The 27434-nt window shown below is 29.1% G+C and overlaps 1 protein-coding gene across 37 annotated transcripts in view; it reads right to left on the bottom strand.

Annotated features, from left to right (window-relative positions):
* The window catches only part of Atpalpha (sodium/potassium-transporting ATPase subunit alpha), a 208530-nt gene that overhangs the window by 29866 nt on the left and 151230 nt on the right, over nucleotides 1-27434 (bottom strand). For 25 of the 37 annotated variants that reach the window (XM_073959601.1, XM_073959610.1, XM_073959621.1 and 22 more), the window contains 2 exons: nucleotides 350-481; nucleotides 12-278 (listed from right to left, as the gene is read on the bottom strand). In XM_073959601.1, coding sequence (XP_073815702.1) covers nucleotides 12-278; nucleotides 350-481 — 399 coding nt within the window. Of the gene's footprint in view, nucleotides 1-11; nucleotides 279-349; nucleotides 482-2125; nucleotides 2207-27373; nucleotides 27432-27434 lie in introns of all 37 variants that reach the window. The other 12 variants (XM_073959597.1, XM_073959593.1, XM_073959594.1 and 9 more) reach the window with 2 other exon arrangements.

Here is a 27434-nt window from a genome sequence, read left to right as displayed (position 1 = left end):
TAATAACTTACCTGATAGTATGAGAAGATACCGGTAACTATAACTACAGCTGACAGTACAATACCCAAATATAAATTATCATCGGATGGCTCTTCACTGGTACTGGCCTGAATAGAATAGGCCACAAAACATAAAATAGCACCAATCCACAATAACATGGCAAAACCACCGAATAAATTCTTACAGAATTTTACCCATTCGGGTGTTTGTTTGGGTGGTGTGAGAGCATTTGGGCCATCACGTTCTAAATTTTCTTTAGCTTTAGCATGACTTAGACCCTGGTGGAAGAGAGAGAGAAAAGATTTAATTATTAATTTAAGATTAATGCGAAACAAAAATTACAACTTACATTTTCTGGATGTGTCTGAAAGCGCTGATACAGCTCTTCAGGAGTGATTTTATGAAAATCGATATCTAACTCCTGTTTGAGATCATCTAAATTTTCCTTTTTCGCAGCTTTAGCCGGCATCTTGCGTTTTGTCTATAGATTTTGGGAGAAAATAAAAAAGAAAATTTATTAGTTTTTATTAGCAAAAATATTAAAGTTTTAGAAATATTGTCTTCTTGTCCCAATAGGATACTCAAAGCCCAGAGTTATTAAGGTGACCTTTTACCAAAAATTTTGTGCATGCCAGTTTAATCCAAGGAGGGGTGTGTAGATAATTTTGTTTAAGTGCTTTTATTACTATTATTATATTTGTTGTTGTGTTTTATGTGTATAAGGCCCAGTATACCAAGAGTTAATTATATATTCATACCAGTATTATTATTTTATTATTGCCATTATATATATACCGAAAAATTTGTAGAGAGAGTAAGTAGTTGTTTTGAAGGTTAGTATTACCTCATCTCCATTTTACCGTTTACTTATTTTTCTGTTTATTTGTTGTTTCTCACAGGAAATGCTGACTTATACCTTAATTGTAGATTTGTTAAAATAAAGCCAGAATTTTTTTTTGAAATAAAATAAAAAGCATTAAATTAAGCGACCAAAGAAAATAAAAAAAACAAAACGAAACATTAAACGGAAAGCATGATGACAATAATGAGGATCAGCCACATGATGAGGTTGTTAATGAAAAACAATTAATAAAACAAAAAGCATTTCAATATCAAAATCACAGTCACTCAATCAGAGTTTTAGTAACGAATTTTTAGTCGTGAGAATATTTGAAAATTTTCATTCAAATGAAATGTGTTTGAAAAATGGTAATGAACAACAACAAAAATATTGTCACGTTTATGGTACGGGCATGGCGGCAGATGAGTTTGCCAAATTAATCTATCAAAATTGTTGTTATTTTCTATTTACAAAAAAACGAGTCTCTAGTTTACTTTTTTCACATTGTTTTTAGTTTTAATTTTAGAATTTAGGTGAGACATAGCATAGCATCAAAAAACAGCAGTTTGTTGTCGTTGTTATTGTCAACATATGTATATATTTGATTTAATTCACAAGTGTAGGGTAGTACCGGAGCGGCACACACGTTGTATTTGAAACAAAAAAATACAAATCTAATTTTGAAACGACGTCATTGATTAAAAATAAAAATTGGCAAGTCGTGTTATCAGCCTTCTTTCTTTTGAGGTAGTGAGGAAAGCAATCAACTTTCATGTGCTTTTTTGAACTTTATTTGGGTCTAGAAAAAAAGTAAAAATGGGGGGCATTCAACTAATTCAAAACAATTTGAAACAATTTAACATTCGAAAGTAGACAGGAAAAAGTTCAATATCCAGCCTTGTATAATTAAAATTTCAAAATTATATTTAATTTTCAAAGCTACACATTATATCAAATCTTGTTGTTATTATACAATTATTGCTCCTAAAAGTATGCTCCTCTTCTTTTTCATTTTCAGACAACTCCACCATTATTCGTAATGAAGTTTGAAGTATAGATGGTGTTAGTGTATAATGTATTTATTATTTTTAATGAAATATGAACCAAAACCAACCAAATCATGCAATTTAATATTAAATATTTAAAAACAAATATTATATAATTACAGAAATTAAAACTTAAAAGAAAATGTTAATGAATAAATTAAAAACAACAACTAAATAAGTTAAAATTGTGAAAAATAAAAACAAAAAACTGAAAAAAACACATAAAAATAATATTTACCTTGTAATGGCCATCGGCTGTAAGATTGTCGTCATCGGTTGGTACAACCGTTGCGACTCGATAGGAGTCCGCTCTCCCATGCTATCATAATGAAATTTATATATACATATTTATAGTTGTGTATATATATTTTCATATGATCAACAACAACGAAGATGATAATGATGACGACAATAATTATGGTGATGATATTGCCGCAATTCAGCAATTTGCGGCAGGCGGGTACGGCATAAAATCAAAAATTATTAACGCAAAAAAGGGAACAAATGCAAAACAAGCAATCAAATATAGGGCGAGCGGCGAGCAGGCAATTTGGCGATTGGTGATCGTTTTGAGCGGTCAGTTGTTCAGTTGTTCATGTGAGCATTTTGTCACAATACAAAATGTTTTTATTGATCGATCACATAACATAACACAGGTCACAGAAAAAAACCGAAAATTGGCGCATAAACAAACAACGATACACAATGATGAATGTAGGTAGGTAAAACAATGTAAATGAAAAGAAACAAAAAACGGAAACAAAACAAATGAATTATAAGAAAAATGTACGGGGAAAAATTATAACAAAAATATATAAATATACGAAACACAAGTGATGATGATTTATAGAAGATTATTTTATATAAAAATTGTATGTGAATAATAATAATAATAATAATAATAATAATAATAATAATAATAATAATAATAATAATAATAATAATAATAATAATAACAATAATAATAATAATAATAATAATAATAATAATAATAATAATAATAATAATAATAATAATAATAATAATAATAATAATAATAATAATAATAATTATAATAATAAGAATAACAATAAAAATGTAATATATTATGGGACAAATAAATATAAAAATAAATATGGGAATATTAAAAAAATGACCACAAATTAATTTAAAATTAGTTAAGGGGTTGTTGTGGTATTCAAAGTTTCAAATAATACCAAACGCTAATTAACTAATTTTAAAATTATTTAAAAAAACATACAATTTTAATTAATTATAATTTTTAAATTATTTAGTTAAATCTTATAATTATTTAAAATTGTATATTTTTTAATTAAAATAATTCTAAAAAATAAAAGTATGTATTAAAAAGATATACAAACAATTAGAAAAAAATAATTTCTTGGTTGCAATATTTTCCACAGACAAGTCAATTTTGGGTTAAAGGAATTTTTGTATTCAAGAGCCCAACTTAAATCGAGTTTGAGTTACAAACACAAAAATTGATCATGAATTAAATATTATTCGATATTGGAGCCAACTGAAAGAAACCAAGTTTAATTGACATAATCAACTGACAGGATTTTTTTGTAAAATTTGCAGATAGGGTAGTCTTATGCTTTCAAATAAATATTCCTAATTTTGAAATTAATGCAAATGTTTTATTTATTTTTTACTAGTAATTAGAATTTAATTACAATTAATTAAATAATTGCATTAATTACAAATTAAATAATTTTTTGTCAATACCCTGCAAAAATCCTGCAGTGTTATTTTCAAACTCACAGCTAATTGTCTCTCTTCGTAGCCTGCAGTCCAGAATATGTTTTTATTTAATTATTCCGCCCGAAAGTATGCTCAACAATTTTTAATTAAAAAAAACTCCATTACTGTTGGGACTGAAGTTGAAGTATTAATGGCGCCATAGTATAACCTGCAATATAAAAAATTCCAATCGAATTTGTGTCCTTCCAGGATGAATTTTTTGAAGGACTATCTATCAGAGATATAATCAGTTATACATATTTTTGTAATAATATTATTTTTTTTTTTTTGTAAAATTTCCATATCAAAAGGTAATCTTATGCGTTCAAATAAATATCCCCTATGTCAAATTACTGCAAATGATTCATAAACTTTTTTCCTTGTAACTGAATTTAGAGAAAAATTGTATTTAATGATGTTTTTGTCATTACCCCTTTTGAAGGACTTTGAAATATATTAGCATGAATCTTAAAATTTTTCAAACCACATCTAATTTTATCTGTTCGTAGCCTAGAGTCCAAAATTGTTGATTATTTAATTATTCCGACCGAAAGTAGGCTCATCAATTTCTAATTTTAGAAAAATCCACCACAATTTGGACTGAAGTTGAAGTATAGATGCACAGAGGGGAAATTGGTGTTAAAATTTGATCAAAAGCCCTTGAAAGCTCATTTATAGTCGGATTGTTAAAAAATTTTGCACAAAGCATGTCTTCTGTACAAGGATTAATCCTATAGAAAATAATGAAAATCGGTCCAGATTTGGATGCAGCTTCCATATATATTCGCATCTGATATGAGATAAAAATGCACCAAAATCACTGAAATTTGACACATGCATCTTGAACTAGCCTAAAAAAACATTGAGCCAATTTTCAAACAAATCGGTACAGATGTATTTATAGTCCCATATACATATATTTCATTCTAAATTTTATTTTTTGAAACTTATTTAAATTAAATTTTTCTCAATTCACATGAGAAAAGCCGTGAATATTTCTGAATAATGCAGACATATTTGATAGGTGTTGGTTTAGTCTGATAAATAAGAGTCCCGGTTATAAGGCGGATCAAAATTTAGTGTGAATAAATCTTGCAATTCCATATAAAAATATTTCATATTTTAGTTGAGAAAAATTAGATTTTTTCGGAATGGCGCAAATATGCGCAATTTTTTATGATTGAATCTGATATTTGGGACTCAAGCGCATAAAACATTAGAAGAAACTATGGTCGGGAAACGACGGGGAAATAGACTTTTTCACTATTGAAATTGTAGTAATCTTAAAAATTATCATAAACAAATTTCATAAAGAGGATATGTATCACCATTATTAAAGAGCAAAGATGTAAAATAAATCTGAAAATTTTAAATGCTAATCTTGTTCTGAGACTGTTTAAAAACAATAAATCTTGAAAAATATAAATTTTCGCGGTAATAATGTCATTTTAATGTGCACCTAATTTCTTAGTTTTCGAAAATTATTATTTTTTGTTTTCAGTATGGCTGAGTTCAATCGACTGCTGCATTGGATTGGCTAATCTTACAAAGTCGAGGATGGTTATAGCAAATGTAGAAAAGAGTCTGGTTGCCGTTTATCAACAATTTTTTCATAAAAAAACGATTTTCATATTTTGAGTTTTGAGCGACTTTAGGCCTATGTTTCCCCTCTGTGAGATGGTGCCATGGTATATTTCGCAATATGAATAATCAGGTGAAAATTTTGTCCTTCTGAGGACTTTTGTACTTTTTAAGGACGATCAGAGATTTATTTTTGTTATAATCAAATTTTTCAAAACATACAAGTACTTTCGAATTATTATCCCTAATTCTCAAATTACTGCTAGTGATTCATATACGTTTTTTAATTGTAATTGATTTCACACAAAACTAGAGGAAATGTATATTTAATGTAGTTTTTTGTCATTAGTCCTTATAAAGAACCCCTCTTTATCTCCCCTTCTTCCGAAAGTTCCTACTCCCATCAAACACACCCAAAAAATGTATTTTTACTACACTCACATTATTTTTCCCTTATCAAACAAACAAATAAAGCAAGAAATCCATTAAACAAAAAAAAAAAATAAATAAAACCTTCCTTAGCAACACTCCCACCCTTCCCACACTCACTCCCTCCCTCCTCTACTCTTCAGCAATTTATGTGATATCGTAAAAAACCCCAATAATAAAATCAATTCCTTGTGACTATTACAAACATTTTTTTATGTATTTGTCCTTGTTCTCAATTCTCAACGACAACGATGAGTCATGTGCTGTCATCAGTCACACTCACGCACACACCCATTATATGGTAAAAGTCTGAAATGTTACATATAACATTTGCTATCTAGCTTTTTTCCATATGTACATTTTTGGGAGTTGAAAGTTATTTGGAAATTTATAAGGGTTTGTATTGTTGGCTGGGTGACGTACTTAGAACACTCTAAAAGGTCAAACCAAAGGCATTGTATACATAAATTGTACTTTTTGGGCGTTAACTTCTTCATGTGTATATTGGAGTTGTTATCCTTCGTCATTAGTTGGCCAAGTAATTGGAATGAGGAGGCCAATTAAATGATAAATATTCTTTATTTGGCGCATGTGCTTTGCGGAAAGACAAATTTAGGTTACTTTTAAGGACAATGGAAAACCCAAAAAAACGAGTGGAGTGATGGGTGTTTGTCTACCTTTTATAGGGATCCCAAAATTTAGCATAAATAGCACTTATAGTTTGTGATAAGGCTGGGTTTTATAAATTATTAATAAAAAGCTAGGAAATTTGTAAAAAACACTAATATTTGCTTAATTCTTTTGCGCATCTATATGTCATATTTAACAAAGTTATCGGACAATTAGCCAATAATAAACAATTTGCTGAAAAACAAATTTTTAGGAGGAATAGTAATTTAAAATAAAAAAGTTTTAGAATTTAATTTGTTTTACAAGACATTGATTATGTCATAATTTTGTAAATAGTTTTTTAATTCTTTCTAGAAGGTTACAAAAATGACAAAATAAGATTCTTAATATCGTTTTGATCCTTTTGGTGCCATCTGTATGTCATATTTAACAAAATTATTGGAGAATTAGCCAATGGAGGGCAAATTTATAAGCCCATATAAAGGTGATATATTAATTTAAAATTTTTAACTTCGTAAGTGAAGGGTACGAGAAAGCCAAGATACTTGTATTGTCGTAGTTCCTGTGGCGCCATCTATATGCCATATTTTGTCATCATTAATGGAGCTATTTGTAGGCCTAATATTAATTTTAATAAAAGTTTTCACTTTGTAAGTTAGAAATTTAGGTTACTTTAAAGGACATGCGTTATGTCACAATTGTCTAAATAGTACCAAAATATCCAAAAGAAGGATCCTTAAATTGTCTTGATTAATTTGACAAATTTAAATAATTGGGAATAAAAAGTATGACATATTTAAATAATTGGGAATAAAAAGTTTCTTGTTGATAAACAAGAAACAATGAAAATGACGAGGATCTGTGGCAAGATCCGAAACTATAGTATTCCCTTGGTAAACATCGCCAATTTTTCCCACTAATTAATTAAAGTTGTTTTAATAAAATATTAAAACAATGACTAAGAAGTTTAGAGACATTGGTGTTTTCACAATTTTCTAAACCCTTAACCCTTCCAGTTGTAAAACTAGTTATTGTTATTCTTAAAATATTGGAAAATGTCAACGATATTAAACACCCCATGGAAGGGTTTGAATTTGAGTGAATAATTACTTCACTAACTGATCATCAACGCTCAAACGAAAGGGCTGATGTTGTTACTTTCTGGAAGGGCACGAAAATGTCCAAAAAAGGTCTTTAATATTTTCTTCATATATTTGCGCCATCTATATGCCATATGTAACATTTTTATTGGACAGTCGATTAAAAACCAAATAATTGAGCATACTCCACATTTTGATATAGCTACATCCCGAGTTTCTATATATTAGAAGTATTTTTAATTTTTTGTGGACAATTTTTATGTATTTGAAAATATGTTTTCTAAGCAACTAAATTATGGAAATAAGTTTTACTATATCCTCACTTCTAATCCCTCTTTAAATCGTTCTTTACACTAATCGTTCACCATTAATATCTAATTTGAAATGTAGATGGCATTATAAGTAGATTTCTGATTCCTTACTTTTTATAAATGAAAATAATCTGATAAATAATATTTAACTCTCTTTATATGGTCCCAACATCCCTGCACCAGGATACCAACCAACCATCTCTATGGTTCTAGCGGCAGTGTCTATGAATAGCGAATTGAAGAAGGCAGAAAATATTGGGAGAAACGCAGCCAAAAGAATTTTTTCAGAAGCCTATTCTTTGGCAATCTTGATGAATGGCATCTGGAAAATAATGTTTATCTCTCTTTATACTGCAAAAAATGCCTATACTAGGGTACTGGCAGGATTGTCGTAAGTTTACTAAATAATCCTTCTTTAAATCAATGCGTTTGGGATCTAGCTTCAATTTCTACCTTTAAAACATGCATTTTTAAATAATCCACCTAAAAGTAGGCTAATATTATGAGCCTTTACACTAATCGATCACAATTAATTTGAAATATAGATGGCAATATAAGTAGATTTTGGACTCTGTACTTTATAAAATATAAAATAATCTTGTAAATAATGATGAAAAAATAAAAATTAAAAAATTTTGATACCGTCATACACTAAGTAATATACTAAAAGCCTACTGCATAGAAGAAGAACGCAGCATACATGTTAACCCTGTGGTCAGTAGCAGTACAAAATGCCAGGAAATTTTTGGGGAGAAAATTAGCCAAGAGACTTTTATCAGAGGTTCATTCTTTGGCAAACATGATGAATGGAATCTGGTAAATAATGCTCAACTCATTTTATACTGCCGACAAATCCCTTCACTAGGGTACCAACACATCTAGGGTACTAGCAGGAGTGTCGTAAGTTTATTAAATAGAAGAAGAACGCAGAATATAGGTTAACCCTGCTGTAAGTATCAACACAAAGTCCCTGGGAAAAAAATATCTGGAGAAAAGCAGGTAAAAGAATTTTATTTATTTGTTCAATTAATACAAAAAAAAGCAAAAAATGTCTGGAAGAATTTTATCAGCGGCACATTATTCGGCAAGGATGATAAAGAGAATCTAGTGTGATTAGGAATAAAAAGCTTTGAATCTTCTAATTCCACTGTAAAGCAATACATTTGCGATCTAGTTTCAGTTTGTATCCTAAAAACATGTATTTTTAAATATTTCGCCTAAAAGTAGGCATCACCTAAAGGTAGACTCTTAACATACCAATCGATCATTATTAATAATCCATTTGAAATTTAGATGGCGTTATAGACACACATTGGATTTTTTAAATTACGAAACGAATAGTATACTAATGCTTCAAATAAATACCTTATATTTATGCAAATGATTTATATATTTGTTTACTTGGAAGGGAAAATGTACTATATTTAATGAAGATTTTTGTCATTACCCTTATAATGAGAACCCTCCTTTTGAAGGACTTTAATCCGCCTAAAAGTAGGCATCACCTAAAAGCAGATTCTTAACACACCAATCGATCATTATTAATAATCAATTTGAAATTTAGATGGCGTTGTAGACAATGATTTGTTTCATTCAAAATGGAATTAAATAGAATAGAAGGATACCTTTTGATTTTGGGGATTGAAGGTTTTTGTCCATTATCCAAACGACATTGCTGAAATCTTTAGATATAAGTTATGGTGGAGGGTATAAAATGTTCGTCCCGCCTGTATTTATCATTCTTACGAACCCTACACGTTTTGAAAGATTATTAATTAACCATGTATTTTTTGTTTTATTTATCATGAAAAATATTCTATTAATTAACTTGTTTTTTTTTTCTAAAACAAAACTGGTTTTATTATTATTTATTCGCCGCCATTTAATCTACCGTTAATTAGTTAAAGATTAAGCAAAAAAATAAACACATTTATTAATAACGTTTAAGCAAAGTAGACCTATTAATTAAATTTTAAACTGAAAAAAAGATTGATTAAAACTAATTAATGACAATGCATGTTTTCTTGAGAAATATCGTAACAAAGTTGTTTCAATATTTTGGTGGAATATTAAAACAGGAATTTTTTGTTTATTGGAACCCCCTGCAGACAAGTTTGGTGTTTATCACGTTTTTTTATGACAGACAATAGAATTTATAAAAAATTTTGTATAATATTGAAAATATAGACCAAAAGTATTTTATTTTCGTGATTGGGGTGTATGAATATTTAATCTCACAACTTATGACAAAAACAATAACAAGGTAAGGCAGTATACATTGTTTTTTGGCATGCGTATGTTTCGTCTCGAAAGAAATATAGAAAAAAACTGCTTGGTAATAACACTACGTCAGCATAGATAGACTCTTCAGACGGCATAAGTTATGTACGTACATATTTAGCATAGACCGATCGACATACATATGTATGTATGTATACATATATGCATATGGTTGGCGGCTGCGAGACATTGTCTGAATGACAATTTTGTTTTTCTTTGCCGAAATTCAGGTTATACAACAATACACTTTAAATATTATTTAGAATTTTTGGTTCTAAACAAATGTCTGTTCATTTTATTCTAATAACAAAAGAAAACATGCAAATATTTGGCTTTCTGCTTCTTCTTATGCTTTTTCATTATAATAAATATAGCCAGGGGGCAGATCGCACTTGTGTAAACATGACTTTAATTTCCAATATCATTAGAGAGGGAATACTTGAAAATTTATAACATAAACAATGAGTGAAATAAACATAATAAAGTTTTTTCGGTTTTGTTTTTTTATAAGAAAATGTTTGTTGCTGGCCAAAATTTAATAGAGTTAAAACTGTTTACAATATTTCTTAAAAAAATAATATCCAAAATTACTCTTATGAAATTGTATGTGTTTAGAATTTTATTTTCTTTTGTATTGTTTCTGCTAGCCAGCTTGTCTGAGATAATAGAAATTATTTAATATTTAGACAAAATAATTTAGATATGTGGTGTAGCGTGATCTATGTGGAGATAAGAATGGAAAGTAAATAGCAAATTTTTTACTTCCGCCAAATTCAGAATTTTATTTTTAGGGGATTACAACAGGAATAGGAATATAGGAATTCTGTAACTTTTATCGATTAAAAAATTGTTAAAATTGCATTTGTTTTTGTAACCACTACAAAACAAACAAAAGAAATTGTTGTAAAATAAGCAATGAGTAAAGTTGTTAAAAATTACAGAATTGGCCCCAGCAATGACAATAATTTTTGTTTTATTTTTTTTTTTTTTTTTTTTGGTTTTGAATAATCTACTTTAAGATTATTATTCAAAACCAAAAAAACAAGCCAAAAAATAAGCATCACGAAACTCCTCAAAACGAAATTTCACACCTTATTACAATAAATAAAAATTCCAAGTTATTGGAGGTTTTCCATTTATCAATAGGCCCATTAATTTACATAACTTTTTCACAAATAAATGCTAAATTTTAAATTAAACTTTAAATATATATTTTTTCTTATTGATTTAAGCTATTTTTAAACAATTAACGGTAGTATTTAAAAATCAATAACAAATAAAGCAAACTACAAAATATAAGTAACTTTATTTTTCATTAAAAAAAAAAATTAATTTGATTGCAAGACGTATGACGGCGGCGTGTGCCACCTTTCCATTGGCTATAATTAGAGTTATTATGCGGCGCGTACATTTTGTTTTCAAAACCTTGAACAATTTGTTTCGTATCTTTTTTTATTCGTTTTTATAGATAAAATAACAACAACCATAACATTATATAGAAACTTAAAATCAACAATATTTTGTTATAATAAAAAAAAAAAACAAATAAGAACATAGTCATTATGCAAAGAGCAATGAGGTTTTGTTTTTTTTTAATTTTGCTACTTATCCAACCACGTGTCGTGTACATTAGAAATTGTGGTACATATTTATTGCGCATTTTTTCATATTTTTTCTACTGCTACTTTTATTCATAATGATGAATAGCCAAACGTGTAAAGATTTATAGAATTTTACGTGATTTTTTTCGAATATTTTAATAATTGCTCAAACTGAGTTTTTTGTTTTGTATAATAAGGGAAAATTCCAGAAAAAACTTAATTACAAAAATTGTTGTATTTCTTCCAATTTTAATGCCAATCAGCTGACATTTTTGAAATATAAACTTAAGAAAATATTAGGCCCCATTTTAAATATTTTTTTTTGCGCTATTTATGAAAATGACAAACAAATATAGCAGCAATTTCTGAATGTCATCCAAAAATTTTCCTTTTTTTATTTTTGTTTCAATTTTCTATTTTTTTTTCGTTTTGGCAATGTAAGAAATTTATGATTTTCTTAAAATTAGAACAGTCGCCGCCGCCGGCCAAAGAAAACAAAGACAGAAAAAGAAAATGAAAGAATTACATTTTGTATACTTTCTTGGTTGCTTTCTTGTCTTTGACGTCATTGCAAAAATAGATGATGGCATTGAAAATTGTGTGACATCATTTATGAACATCATGGGATCACATATTTATATGAGAAAAGGCTTCCCTTGTGCCATTGGGGGTGTTTATGGGAAATACTTCGGTTTTAGAAATTATTCTCATTTCCTAAGCATTTTAATTTTTTTGTGGACAATTTTTATACACGTAATCCGCAACATGTGAGGGTCAACCGAGGCAAAAAATTATTACCTATGCATTTAGTAATGTCTGCTGCTAATTAGTGTGAAGTTGGCCGCAGCTTAGGGTGAAGTTGGCTGCACATAATGGAGAAGTCGGCTGCACATAATGATGAAGTTGGCTGCAGATTAGTGTGAAGTTGGCTGCAGATTAGTGTGAAGTTGCCTGCAGATAATTATAAATACACATGTATTTATACACCTTGCAGATATTGAATCTTAAACGATCTACAAAAATACTACATGCAAATTATCCCCTTTTTGACCTCTAACTTAAAAGTTTAAACGAATTTATTGAAATTTTTAAAGAAGAAAAATATGTACTTTATTTATATATGTATGTGTTTATTTAAAAGTTGTGTTTTTTTGAGCAACTTATAAAAATTATAAAATAAGCCATCACTTCCAATCCTTCTTTAAAGCAATGCCGTTGGGATCTAGCTTCAATTTCTACCTTTAAAACATACACTTTTAAATAATCCGCCTAAAAGTAGGCTGATATTAGGAGCCTTTACATTAATCGATCACCATTAATTTGAAATATAGATGGCATTACAAGTAGATTTTGGACTTTTCTGTACTTGTAAAAAATTAAAATAATCTGGTAAATAATGATGAAAAAAATTAAAAAATTTGATGCGGTCATACAATAAGTCATAGACTAAAAGCCTACTGAATAGAAGTAGAACGCAGCGTACAGGTTAACCCTGAGATCAGTAGCAGTACAAAATGCCAGGAAAATTTTCAGGAGAAAATTAGCCAAGAGACTTTTATCAGAGGTTCATTCTTTGGCAAACATGATGAATGGAATCTGCTAAATAATGCTCAACTCCTTTTATACTGCCGACAAATCCCTTCACTAGGGTACCAACACATCTAGGTTACTTGCGGGAGTGTCGTTAGGCTACTGAATAGAAGAAGAACGCAGGCTACAGGTTAACCCTGCAGTAAGTAGCAACACAAATTGCCACGGAAAAAAATTTTGGGAGAAAAACAGTTCGGTGTAAATAACTTTGAATCTTCTAATTCCAATTTAAGGCAATAAATTTGAGATCTTATTTCAGTTACTGTCCTAAAAGCAAGCATTTTTAAATATTCCGCCCAATGCGAATTTAATAAGGTGATCCAAAAGACGAATTCTGGCCGTAGTCTTCATTTGCCGTCAAAATTTTTTGCGCGAAATATCCCCAAAAGGCGAAAGAAAACCGTAAAATATTTTTCGCGAAGCTTAAATAAAGATTCTGCACACAAATATTCTTTACAGAAGCGAAATATTTCTTATTTATTTTTGATTAAAAAAAATGTTGTATCACCTTCTTTCTTGCACCATGATTCCGCCTAATAGTAGTCTTCGCCTAAAAGTAGACTCTAACCAATATTCGATCATTATTAACAATGAATTTGAAATTTAGATGGCGTTATAAGCCGATATCGAATTTGTACATCCTTTTTAAAAGTTTAATTGAAAAAAATCGGAATTTGTACATCCTTTTTAAAAGTTTAATTGAAAAAGTCGGATCGTGATGAAACAAAAAATTGATGGGATCAAAATGTGTTTTGAAAATAGAATATATAATTTATCTTATTTTTGCATATATTCCCATATTATTTTCAAAATTATTTTCAATTATGGCAAAAAAAATCCCTCCGCGGTTTAAGACATGCCTTTCGGACTCGGTGATAAAAATGAGGTTCCATATATTTGAGCTTATGTGAAACGAGGTGCACTCATTGACATGAAAGAAGTCATGAATTCAATAAAACAAACTGGCGTCTTTATTCTACATACAGGCTTATCACACGGGTCACCCAGTCACTCAATATCTAACTTCCTTCTGGAGACAATTGTTTTACCAATATAATTGATTCCACATAAAAAAGTGATTGTCTGGTTGCGATTCCGACAATATTACATTTTAAAAGGTGACAAAAAAGCATAGGGAATACTCTTTTACTTCTTGGGCCTACAAATTGACAATTGTGGTCACTATAAAATGTCTGGACTGGATCGAGACTATAGCTTAATGTTGTAAATTTGTCCTGAAATCGATTTTATAAAATCTTGATTGAATAATTATAAAATGCAAGACTGAGTTTTGAAGTGATTGGTGGTTAAATAGATTTGTCTATGGGAAAAGCAAAGTAGAAGGTGTATAGAAATTTATTTAATTATTTGCAGCCAACTTCAGCCAACTTCACCCTAAACTGCGGCCAACTTCACTCAAATTAGCAACTAACATAACTAAAAGCATTTACAAATTGACAATTCTGGTAATTTTAAATAGATTTACTTGAGGAAAATGCAGAGAAGAAGTTGTAAAAATATCCAGTTAATTAATTGCAGCCAACTTCACCCTAATTTGCAGCCAATTTCACTCTAATTAGAAACAAACATTATTATAGACAATTGTTTTACCAATATAATTGATTCCACAAAGTAAAAACTGATTGTCCGGTTGCGATTTAGACAATATTAAATTTTAAAAGGTGACAAAAATACTCAGTTTCTTAGACATTTTAAATAGATTTACTTGCGGGAAATGCAGAGAAGAAGTTGTAAAAATATCTAGTTATTTATTTGCAACCAACTTCACCCTAATTTGCAGCCAACTTCACACAAACATTATTATAGACAATTGTTTTACCAATATAATTGATTCCACAGAGTAAAAACTGATTTCCGGTTGCGATCGCCGTTCGGAGTCGGCGATAAAAAGTTGATCCCATTATAATGGAGCTAATATGAATCGAGAAGTCGTGAATTCTATAAAAACTCCCATCCCAGATTATAGGTACAGCCTGTCACTATAGACTATATAGACAATTGATTTACTGATTATTAACACTGATTGTTCGGGTTCGATTTCTAAATCAGTCTCTCATTGCCTAACTTTCTTATATAAATAGATTTACCAATATTATAGATTCCACAGAGTTTAAAACTTTCCTTTTCCATAACCCCTTAAATTTGACCATATTTGAAGCTGAATAATACAAAGAACATAATACAGAGAATTTTTTTGGAGCAATCATATTCTGAGGAAGAAAATAGTAGTAGCTTAAAATAGGTCAAGTCTGAATGGAAAAACCAACCACATGATTAATAACAACATTGCTGAGATTTACTTTAAACAATAAATCAAAAATAAAATTTTAATGCAATTATTAATTCAAGAACAATGCAATTTCTCATAGAGCGGGTATTTGCTCGAGTTTATTTTCTATATAAAACATTTTGTAACTTTTAACGCCACAAATCCACATTCTTCACAGAAAATAGACTTTAGAATCAGTTTGTCACTAGCTTAAAATTAAATAAATGATTCATTATTTTTTTTTTTAATATGAAAGTAAATACCGCAATTACCCGCCGCCACATATTTATATTTACCTCTACGTACTTACACGAGTTTGAGCTTGGGCATTTCTATACACAAAAATATTTCTTGATTAAATTTCGAAATCACATACATGCAATATATACAAATGTATGTATATATTCTGATATATGTATATGGAATATAATTCCAAGAACATTAATTGTGATAAATGATTTATAATTATGTGGTATACAAAAAAAAAGAAGCAACGTCAGTCAGTGTGTCAGTCTAGAAATGCGCCGCGACTTTGCTTTGTTTGCCTACTGTTGCTGTTTTGACTGGATTTTTGTTGATTATTTTCATTTGGATTTGGAATATTTATTACGAAGACAATGTCTGGTCTCAATGACAATGACGTCGTAGAACATTAACACTACCTCAAAAAGAGAGAGATAATATTTTCTTTTACGGTTTTATAATAAAGAAATGCTTCAATTTCGAAATTGCGGTTCGTCTGTTATATACATATGTATGTATATAAAAAATGATTAATTATGGTATTATTAGTTTATAATAATTTTTTGTATGAGTAAAAAAAACACATAATTGTTTGGGAGGAGGTAACGTCATTTTGAGCAAATCGTGTGGTCAGCTTAGTCATGCTTAAACTTAGAAAAGAGATTTCCCTTAATTGAAACCATATAAGGAAGCTTGGAAGGAAATTGAAGGGTGCTTTTTTAGCAGGAAACACCTGAAGGATCTTAATTATCAAATCAGCAGATTTTTTTTTAAACAAGTTTTTGTAAGATAGAATAAAATAGATTTAAAGATAAATTGGCAAGAACAAGCTATATATATTTTATAGAGTGACCAAAAAACCTTATATATGAAATTTAATGGCGATCGGATAACGTCAAATTTTCATAAATTTTTTAGGATTCTTTTTAGTCATAATAATGAACTGTTAATTTTTTTATCGATTGAAAAATAATTGTGGCCGGTAGAGCGATTTTCTGAAAATTCGCCTTTGGCCCCCATACAAAGTACTATGGAAACAAAGATCGGTCTGCGGCCAACTTCACTGTAATTAACAGCAAACATAACTAAAAGCATAGGGAATACTCTTCTATTTCTTGGGCCTATAAATTGACAATTGTGGTCACTATAAAAGGCCTCGACTGGATCGAGACTATAGCTTAATGTTGTAAATTTGTCCTGAAATCGATTTTATAAAATCTTAATTGAATAATAATAATAACATGAAAGACTGAGTTTTGAAGTGATTGCTGGTTAAATAGATTTGTCTACGGGAAAGTCAAAGAAGGCCTTTGGTCCCCATACAAAGTACTATGGAAACAAAGATCGGTCTGCGGCCAACTTCATTCTAATTCGCAGCAAACATAACTAAAAGCATAGGGAATACTCTTCTACTTCTTGGGCCTACAAATTGACAATTATGGTCACTATAAAAGGCTTGGACTGGATCGAGGCTATAGCTTAATGTTGTAAATTTTTCCTGAAATCTATTTTATAAAATCATAATTTAATAATAAAATGCAAGACTGAGTTTTGAAGTGATTGGTGGTTAAATAGATTTGTCTACGAGAAAGGCAAAGAAGAAGGCCTTTGGTCCCTATACAAAGTACTGTGGAAACAAAGATAGGTCTGCGGCAAAAAAGAAGGCGTATAAATGTTTATTTCATTATTTGCAGCCAACTTCAGCGTAAGCTGCAGCCAACTTCACCCTAAACTGCGGCCAACTTCACTCTAATTAGCAACAAAGACAATTAAAAGCATTGAGGATACTCTTTAACATATTTCTTTTACAAATTGACAATTTTGGTAATTTTAAATAGAAATTACACCTTGCGAAAAATGCAGAGAAGAAGTTGTAAAAATATCCAGTTATTTATTTGCAACTTCACCCTAATATGCAGCCAACTTCACTTTAATTAGCAATAAGCCTAACTAAAAGCATTGGCGATGCTCTTTAACATATTTTTTTTTACAAATTGACAATTCTTGTAATTTTAAATAGATTTATTTGCGGGAACGGTAAAGAAGAAGGTGTATAAATATTTATTTCATTATTTTCAGCCAACTTCAGGCTAAGCTGCAGCCAACTTCACTTTTATTAGATACAAACATAATAAAAAGCGTTGGCTCTGTGCTCTTTAACATATTTCTTTCACAAATTGACAATGCTGGTCTTTTTAAATATGTTTACTTGCAGAAAATGCAGGGAAGAAGTTGTAGAAATATTTAGTTAATTATTTGCATCCAACTTCACTCTAATTTGCAGCCAACTTCACTCTAATTAGAAACAAACATAATAAAAAGCATTGGGAATACTTTTTAACACCTTTCTTTTACAAATTGACAATTCTGGTAATTTTAAAAGGTCTAGGGTTGATCGGAACTATACCTTATTGTTCTAAATTTATCTTGAAAACTTCATTGAATAATAATAAAGTACTAGACATATTTTTTAAAGTTAGTGTGATTTATATAGATTTGCTTTCCCATAGTTAGACATTCAAATAAATCTCCAAAACCAAATTTCATAAATTTGTATTTCAGCAAATTTCAACAAACAAACAAAAAACACAAATGATTTGTATGGGATTTTTTTGTTTATTCTTGTTGTTGTTGTTGCTATGTATAAGTAAAAAACACAATTACGTTATAGTAGCGAAAATTGTTGTTCTCGTTATGTTCTCTCGACTTTGTAAATTGATTTTCAAGTTCAACATTGAAACATTTTGGAATGAATATTTGTTTGAATTCTAAACAGCAGCAGATATGGGTGCTGGCTGGCTGGCTGTTGTTGCCTGCCAGTCGTCAGTGTTGAATCCGTCCATGAATGGCGCAAGCATTTCCATCGATGCAAACGTTTGGACATTTTTTCGTTTTGTTTCATTTTTTGTTGGTTTAATTTAAACATTTAACAGTTATTTAATTATATTTAGCTTTTTGTTGCTGCGTTTAAGATTGTGTCTGTGTTAATAAATTCTACCCGCATTCACAACATTCATTTATTTATTACTAAAACGGTAGTCAAGAGGCGGCGCTGAGGTTAGGCTGTTGTAACAACAACACCAAGTGAAATAAAACGTGTTTAAAAGGTCTTTTTGGTGTGTGCTTCACAAACATCAGCCCCCCCCTCCCCCCCCCCCCCCCCCCTCCCCCAACGCCTGGAACAATATTGAAGCTGATTTTGTCTGTTGGGTACTGACTGGGTACATATTGTCTGTCATTAATTTTGTATTCAATGGAAATTTTTTTGTGATTTTGGGGACGACATGTCCAACGTTGTCTATGAAAGAACATTTTTGTACATATTTTAATGGTCAGTTTAAAATTATTTTTTTTTTTGCTTTTAAGTTTTTTTTTTTTTTTTTTTTTTTTTTTTTGAAGGACCAAATTTGATAATTACCATATTTCTTTTTATTAAAAAAAAAAAAACATGAAACACATGTTAACAATTTATTTTTTATAAATAATAATTAGGAAATAATTAACAGTTTGGTTTCATACTTTGTTGAGGAAATAATAGACGTTTCCATCAATTCAAAACCACCATGGAAAGTGAATTTATTTTCCCAATAATAGATAATATTAAGTCCAAAACTGTTTAGTGAAACCTGTCAAAACATGGAGAAGATTAAAAATCGAGTTTAATAACATCCACACCAAAATTTTCCAAAGGATTTTGAAGAAATGATAATAATGATTATTCAAAATGAATCTAATACCCCGGTTACACTTAATCGGATTGGGTTTGTGTTTCAAATGTCAATTCCATAGCGCAAACGTCAAATAAATCTTCATGAAGTGGGTTAACCCGGCAAAAAGCTATAGCGTAACCGTGCTAACGGTCATATCGAATTAAAAATTATATATGTATGTACATTTTTCAAAATAAATCTAGTTAAAGTGATATTTTTCAAAATTACAAAAGCATATTTTCCAATTTGTTTCTAGGAGACTACACAGAATCTAAAAATCAATTGATAAGATATGTAGATTGTCGCCTAGACAGAACTAGCCGTTGTAGCCATGCGGCGGTTAGGCAGGTCAAAAGCAGAAAACGTTTGTTGTCAAATCAACACCAGAGACAGCAATTGATGATGTTTCTTCCACTAATACAACAATAATTTTTGTAAGAATATATAAAAATAAAAATATATATGACAATGCCGCCGCCCCACTAAAGAACAATAGCCTTTGTACAAATTAGTTTTCGTCGTTACGTCAAATAATATTGGCAGCAGCGGCTGCCGGTTTTCTATTATAGAGAAAAAACGAAAAATACACTTTAGTTTTCAATACTAAAGTGAAAAGTGTAGAATACATTTAAATAAAAATAAATTAGAAGCGCACAGAAAAAGAGGGAAGAAAATGCAAAAAAATCAACAACTACAATTATTTGTTTATAATACAAACATTTAAAATCAAATGTCTATATGTTGATCAGTATACATATAGTAAACTGATAGATAGGCATGAATGGATATTCCCATTCTAATCAAAACAATCTAATTGTTGGACTATTTTCAATTACGTTACGTTAGATCGGAAGCAGAAACAATGTCACCATTTTTTCTGATGACTTCACACTCACTTTGATTTAATTCACTTTTATTTTTGTGGCGGTCAAGTGACTAGAATTGTTATTGTTGTTTTGATTTATTTGAATCGAAACATTTACATATGTGATTGTCATGTGTTCCAATATTAAACTGAGGCAAATTGATGTTTCCTTTTTTTGAGAAGTACTAATTGCAAAAGGAAAACGAACTACAAGATCAAACCAATTATTTCTAACTGCAGCCAACTTCGTGTAGTTAACATCACATCCACAGCCAACTTCAGTCTAATCTGCGGCCAACTTCACTCTAATCAGCAGCAAACATTTAGTTAGGGACTACTCTATAACATCTTTCTTTTTGAAATTGACAATTGTGGTCATTATAAAAGTCCTGGACTGAATCGAGAATTTACCTTGTTGTTGTAAATTTATATTATTGAAATTTAAATTTATATTGAAATCTATTTGACAAAAACTAATGAAATTATAAAAAATGCAAAAGGAAAAAGAACTACAAGATCAAGCCAATTGTTTCTAACTGCAGCCAACTTTGTGTAGTTAATATCATATCTACAGCTAACTTCACTCTAATCTGCAGCCAACTTCACTCTAATTTGCGGCCAACTTCACTCTAATTAGCAACAAACATCTTTCTTTTACAAATTGACTATTGTGGTCATTATAAAAGTCCTGGGCTGAATCGAGAATTTATCTTGTTGTTGTAAATTTATATTGAAATCTATTTCACAAAAACTAATGGAATAATAACAAAATGCAAAAGGAAAAAGAACTACAAGGTCAAGCCAATTGTTTTTAACTGCAGCCCCAACTTCGTGTAGTTAACATCATATCTACAACCAACTTCACTCTAATCTGCAGCTAAAGTTGCACTAATTTGCGGCCAACTTCACTTTAAAACTAATGAAATAATAAAATGCGAAACTAGCTTTTGCTGTTAGTGATAGTTAAATAGATTTGATTTATCTATGGGAATAATAATAATAATAATATGGGAATAATCACATATTTATAATTATGTACAGGAAACTTCACCCTAAGCTGCGGCCAACTTCACCCAAATTTGTAGCACGCTTATATGCAGCCTATTCTATTATTAAAAGACAAATGTATTGTTTTATAGAATCCTAGGAAATACTCTATAACATATTTCTTCTACAAATTGACTATTGTGGTCATTATAAAAGTCCTGAGCTGAATCGAGAATTTACCATGTTGTAAATTTATCTTGAAATCTATTTTACAAAAACTAATGGAATAATAACAAAATGCAAGACTAGTTTTTAAAGTTAGTGGTAGTTAAATAGATTTGTTTATGGGAAAGGCAGAGAGGAAGGTGTATAAGCACACATGTATTTATAATTATCTGCAGGCAACATCACCCTAACTTGCAGCCAACTTCACTATTTTATGCAGCCTACTTCACCCTAAGCTGCAGCCAACTTCACTCTATTTATAGTTATATACACATACACATAAAAGTATGCAATATTTAGCAGCGAAGTATTCTATTATTAAAAGGCAAATGTATTGTATAGAATGGATAGAATGGGCACCAAGGAGATCTTTTAGGAAAGAAGACGAATGAGAACTTATGTATATTTCTACTTATAGGAGACCAATAAGGTACCGTAAGACAATCATCAAGATAATAAACTCCTTAGATCTATTATATCTTATATGGCTAGAAACCCTATCATAAGAGCTCCGAGTACTCGCGAGTGAAACTCTTTCCGAATTCGCGCAAGTTGAGGGGGGCAACTTGTCCGGCGCCAGGCGTTTAGTCAGGACTTGATGCTTAGTTGTTCAGTCACTCATTACGAAGGTCTTAAATATATATAGATTTTAGTAACTGACAACTAGTCCCTGAGGCCCCTAGGTAATTTTGCCAACTTCCTCATGATCGTATATACTTTTTCTTAATGCTGGGGATTTTAGCTTCAACTATTTAGTCTGGTTGAGGATCGATTGATCGCTCAGTCTCTTACCAAGTAACTCTTATATATTTATATATTTTAACAATGGCTGAAAATCAACTCCTTTAGTTCCTGAGTTCACATATTTTTGCTTAAATTGTTACAAGGAAAAAATTTGAAAAATTCTATTTTTCCTTATGCCTAACTGTCGAACATTTGTCGAATACCTTTACTATACTTTATGATGCGGTTTTTAGCGCCAGGCGTTTAGTCAGGACTTGATGCTTAGTTGTTCAGTCACTCATTACGGATGTCTTAAATATGTATAGATTTTAGTAACTGACAACTAGTCCCTGAGGTCCCTAGGTAATTTTGCCAAATTCCTTATGTTCGTATATATTTTTTCTTAATGCTGGGCACTTTAGCTCCAACTATTTAGTCTGATTGAGGATCAATTGATCGCTCAGTCCCTTACCAAGTAACTCTTATATATTTATATATTTTAACAATTGCTGAGAATCAACTTCTTTAGTTCCTGAGTTCACATATCTATGCTTAAATTGGCACAAGGAAAAATTTGAAAAATTCAATTTTTCCTTATGCCCAACTGTCGAACATTTGTCGAATAACTTTACTATAATTTTTGACGCGGTTTTTAGCGCCAGGCGTTTAGTCAGAACTTGATGCTTAGTTGTTCAGTCACTCATTACGAATGTCTTAAATATGTATAGATTTTAGTAACTGACAACTAGTCTCTGAGGTCCCTGAGGCCCCTAGGTAATTTTGCCAACTTCCTTGTGTTCGTATATATTTTTTCTTAATGCTGGGTATTTTATCTCAAGTCATTTGATGATCAGTTGCTCATTCAGTCAGTCACTCACCTCCTAACTCATATATATTTATAGATTTTAACAAATGCTGCTAATTAACTTCTTTAGTTCAAATATTTTTGCATATTGACAGATTTATTTATTTTTTTTTACTTTTTTCAAGACTTCATTGAAGAAAAATATTTTTTTTAATTTTCTCGGGATCATTTTGAATATTCCTTGACGGCCAGATGCCCAGTCACTCATCTCGCAAGTCTTACATATGTAAAGCTTTTAGCAATCCCTGCGAACTGGTTACAGAGGCCCCTGAGTCCTTTGGACGACTTCCTCAGATTCGTATATATTTTCCTTTTCATTGAATCTACCTTCCATTTGGCCCTACTGTAGGGTATTTGCCTAATAATTTTACTCTATTTCTTATCATCCCCCAAACAGCCAGCAATGACCTTCCTTAACAAAACTTATCTTTAGAGCAAAAAATAAAGAGAATTCTTGGTCACAGCTCCCTCTCTGCCAGGTGACTAGAAAATTCTGTGAGAAATTTAAAAAACAAAAATCAAATTATTGATTTTAAAAAAAAGAAGGGGAACAATCTTCAACCAAAAGAAAAGTAAGAAAACAAAACCTGGAAACATATCATATCATAAACAAATCACAATCATTATCAAAAAAAAAAAAAAAAAACTTAAAAAATCATAACAAACGTATACAATACCCATGCCAGAGATTACTAGTCAAGTTTTAACCAGTTTTTTAACCAGAATAAACCAACTTTTTATTGAGTTTTGCTGTCGTCCTCAAAGCCACAACAATGACGACAGCAATGCCATACAAAATATACAACTCCCCCATTTCTCATAACTGTTTGATTATTAAATGGCTAACAAACAAATGCTAACTGCTTGGGCTAAGCTGCCGCCAAGTAATCGAAAACTATCAATCACACTAAAAAACAGATTTGATAAAAAAAATTGAATTGAAATGAAATAAAATCGAGACAAAGTAACAAATCTTGTGGAGTGTCTCATATATATAATAACATTTATTTTGGTGTTGTTGTTTTTGTTTTTTATTGGAAATCATTAAATATTCATAGATAGACTAACTGGTTGAGTTGTATTGTTGTTGGCTTCATTGGTGGCGAAGGAGGAGGAGATGGTGGAGTAACTGAGCAGCAGACAACGCCAAACAAGCTGTTGTGTGTGCTTTTTTTAATTTGTTAAGCTGTAATCTCCATACCGCCTCCTACTTCTCCATAATTTGTTGGATTGCAGTTCAAATAGAAAAACCCCCCTCATGAATAACAAATGGTGATAAAACATGAGACAGAAAAACCGGCTTAAACCAAGTCACATGGTTTGATTCTGACACTTTTTTTCTTCTTTGCCTCTAATCCCAAATGTTTAATGATCGGGTTAGTTTGTTTGCTAGTTTATTTGTAAACAAATAAAGAAAGGTAATAGAGGGGTAATGGAGTTAAGCTTTTTAGAAAAAAAAATATTGAACAAATTGAATCAAATGCACATGGATGTGGCAAATATTCTGGGGGAAGTGACAGCTATCTAAAAAGGAGCTATAATAATTGACAAATCCTTCAAAGATTCAAGGGAACTTCCATTGGTTCTTAAAGCTGATTTCATTTGCAGTACCATTGAGAACTGTTACAACTTCTTTGGTAAATTGTGAAAATAAATTTTTTAAAGAAATTCGTAATTTCATTTATATACTCAAATCTAAGTAAAATTCAACACTCATGCCTTCTTCGATATATTTAAAATGGTGTTGACACATTATGTTGTATTTAAATTTCACATTCTTGTAGAAAATATAAAATGTATTTACCTTAACCACAAGAAATTTCCAGTAGTTAGAAAATTTCCAATAATGTTTAAAATAAATTTATGACAAATAATGAAATTAATTGAATGCCAGCAACGGCAATTACATGTTTTATCGTATTTCAAGAAATTCGATTTTAAAGAAATGTAAAAAACCCCCTTTGTAAATGACACCAAGAGACATGGGACTCTTTGAAGTAGCATCAAAAATTCGCTGCTTAAGTTCAATGTAATCAGTAAGTCAAAACGGCCATCACGTGTTTTATTAAGCAAATTGTGAAGGCAACAACAAAACTGCTGGATTTTTCTGTTCTTGTTTGCAAGAAGAAATATTACACCAAGAAAATTATGTTGATTGTTATAAACAAATACAGACAAATAAATAATCAAATATACACAGAGAGAAATGGTATTTTAAAATATTAAAACAATTATATTTATAATATTAATATATATTATAAAATTAAAAATAATAATAGAAATAATATAAAAATATTTGTAATATTTAAATTATTGCAAATATTATATAATATTAGAATAATAAATAAAAGTAAATAATAATAAAAATTAATATTTATAATATATATTATAAAATTAAAAATAATAATAGAAATAATATAAAAAATAATAATATAAAAATTTAAAATTTAAATTATAAAATTGTATTTAAAATATTGCTATTATAATATAATATTAGAATAATAAATAACAGTAAATAATAATAATAACAATTAATATTTATAATAAAATATAATTTTATATTGTTACAACTTTTATTCTAAAAATATTAATAATTAATAAAACATATTTATAACATTATAAATAAAATGTAAATATTTTTAAATTGCGACAACTTTGGTCTCAAAAATTAACAATTTATTTTAAAATATTTTAAAAATTTATTAATTAATTATTTATTAATATTATAATACTTCAAATGAAAAAAGAAATAGTTAAAAAATAATATTTTTTATTTTGTTGGAAACTAATGATATACATTTTCATACAAAAATAAATAAAAAAAAGTAGTAAAATAAAATAAAAAAGTATGTTTCTTTATTTTTTTGTAAAAATTTTAAATTTATCTATTTTTTTTAATTTTTATACACATTTGCATTTTTATTTTTAAGACAAAAGTTGTTATAGTTTAAAATTATTTAAATTTTGTTTATAATTTTATAAATATTTTTTATTATTAATTATTAATATTTTTAGTATTATTATTGTTATTATTTTTATTTTTACTATTATTTTTATTTTTACTATTATTATTTTTATTTTTACTATTATTATTTTTATTTTTACTATTATTTATTATTGCACTCAGAAGGTCTGTGGTTCGAATCCCAGGCCAAGCAACATCAAATTTTCAACGGTGGCAAAATTCCCCCTCAGTAAGGCTGGCGACATTTCCTGAGTATTTAAGCCATGAAAAACTTCTCTACAAGTGGAGTCTTAGGACACGCCGTTCGGACTCGGCAATAAAAAGTAGGTCCCATATCATTGAGGCAATATGAATCGGCGTGCACTCATTGAAATGAGAGAAGCCTCCCATGTCCCTTCAGGGATGTTGTGGGAACATATGTATGTATTATTTTTATTTTTACTATTATTATTATTATTTTTATTTTTATTATTATTATTATTATTATTATTATTTATTATTTTTATAATTATTAGTATATAGAATAAAAGTTGTTGCAGAATAAAATTAATTAATTTCTATAAATAGATTTTTTTATTATTATTTTGTAATATTAACATTTTTTAATATGATTAAAATTTTTATATTATAATAATCAAATAATTTAATGTTGTTACAACTTTTATTTTAAATAATAATTAAAAAAAACATATTTACAACATTATAAATAAAATTTAAATTATTTTAAAATGCAACAAATGTTGCATTAAAAAAATTACAATTTATTTTGTGTATAATAAAGTTCTAAAAAATTATTAAAAGTTTTTACAAAAAAAACTCACAAATATTTGTTTGACGTTTAAGGCTGGGTCTGAATTATTTTTTTATGAAAGTGCTAAATATTTTCTTGTTAACATTTTATTTTTAATTAACCTTTAAGAAAATAATTTTTAATTTCTTTTTCAAAAAAATAGCAGTCATTTTATAAGGTTTGAGGCTGTGGTTGAATTATTTTTTCTTGAAAATGCGAAAAGAATAATATTTTCTTGTTAACATTTTAATTCACAATTAAGAAAGAAAACATTTTAAATTACAAATGAAGGAAGAATACAGTATCAGGGAAATTGTTTCATCAAGTTTCTAATTTTGCTTATTTATAAAAGAGTAAAATTGTTTATTTGTATTTTAATTTTTAGCAAATAATTTTCAAATAAATCAAACTGTACTTTTTGTTAATTTTTAAGCACAAATTTGAGCATTTATGTTTATAAAATAAAAAATAATTACATAATTTTATAATTTATTATAAAATATAAAAATGTAAAGAAAAAAACAAAATTAAATTAAAAAGATTTTTTTTCGTACTAACCTGATCATTCATTTCGTTCGTTTAATTTTATAGGAAACTCTTGGCAAAAATAATAATACTG

This window comes from Musca autumnalis, unplaced genomic scaffold, assembly GCF_047663935.1.
Source record: "Musca autumnalis isolate F117 unplaced genomic scaffold, ASM4766393v1 scaffold_1, whole genome shotgun sequence".
NCBI classification, from domain to species: Eukaryota; Metazoa; Arthropoda; class Insecta; order Diptera; family Muscidae; genus Musca; species Musca autumnalis.
This window is presented reverse-complemented; position numbering and strand designations above follow the sequence as displayed.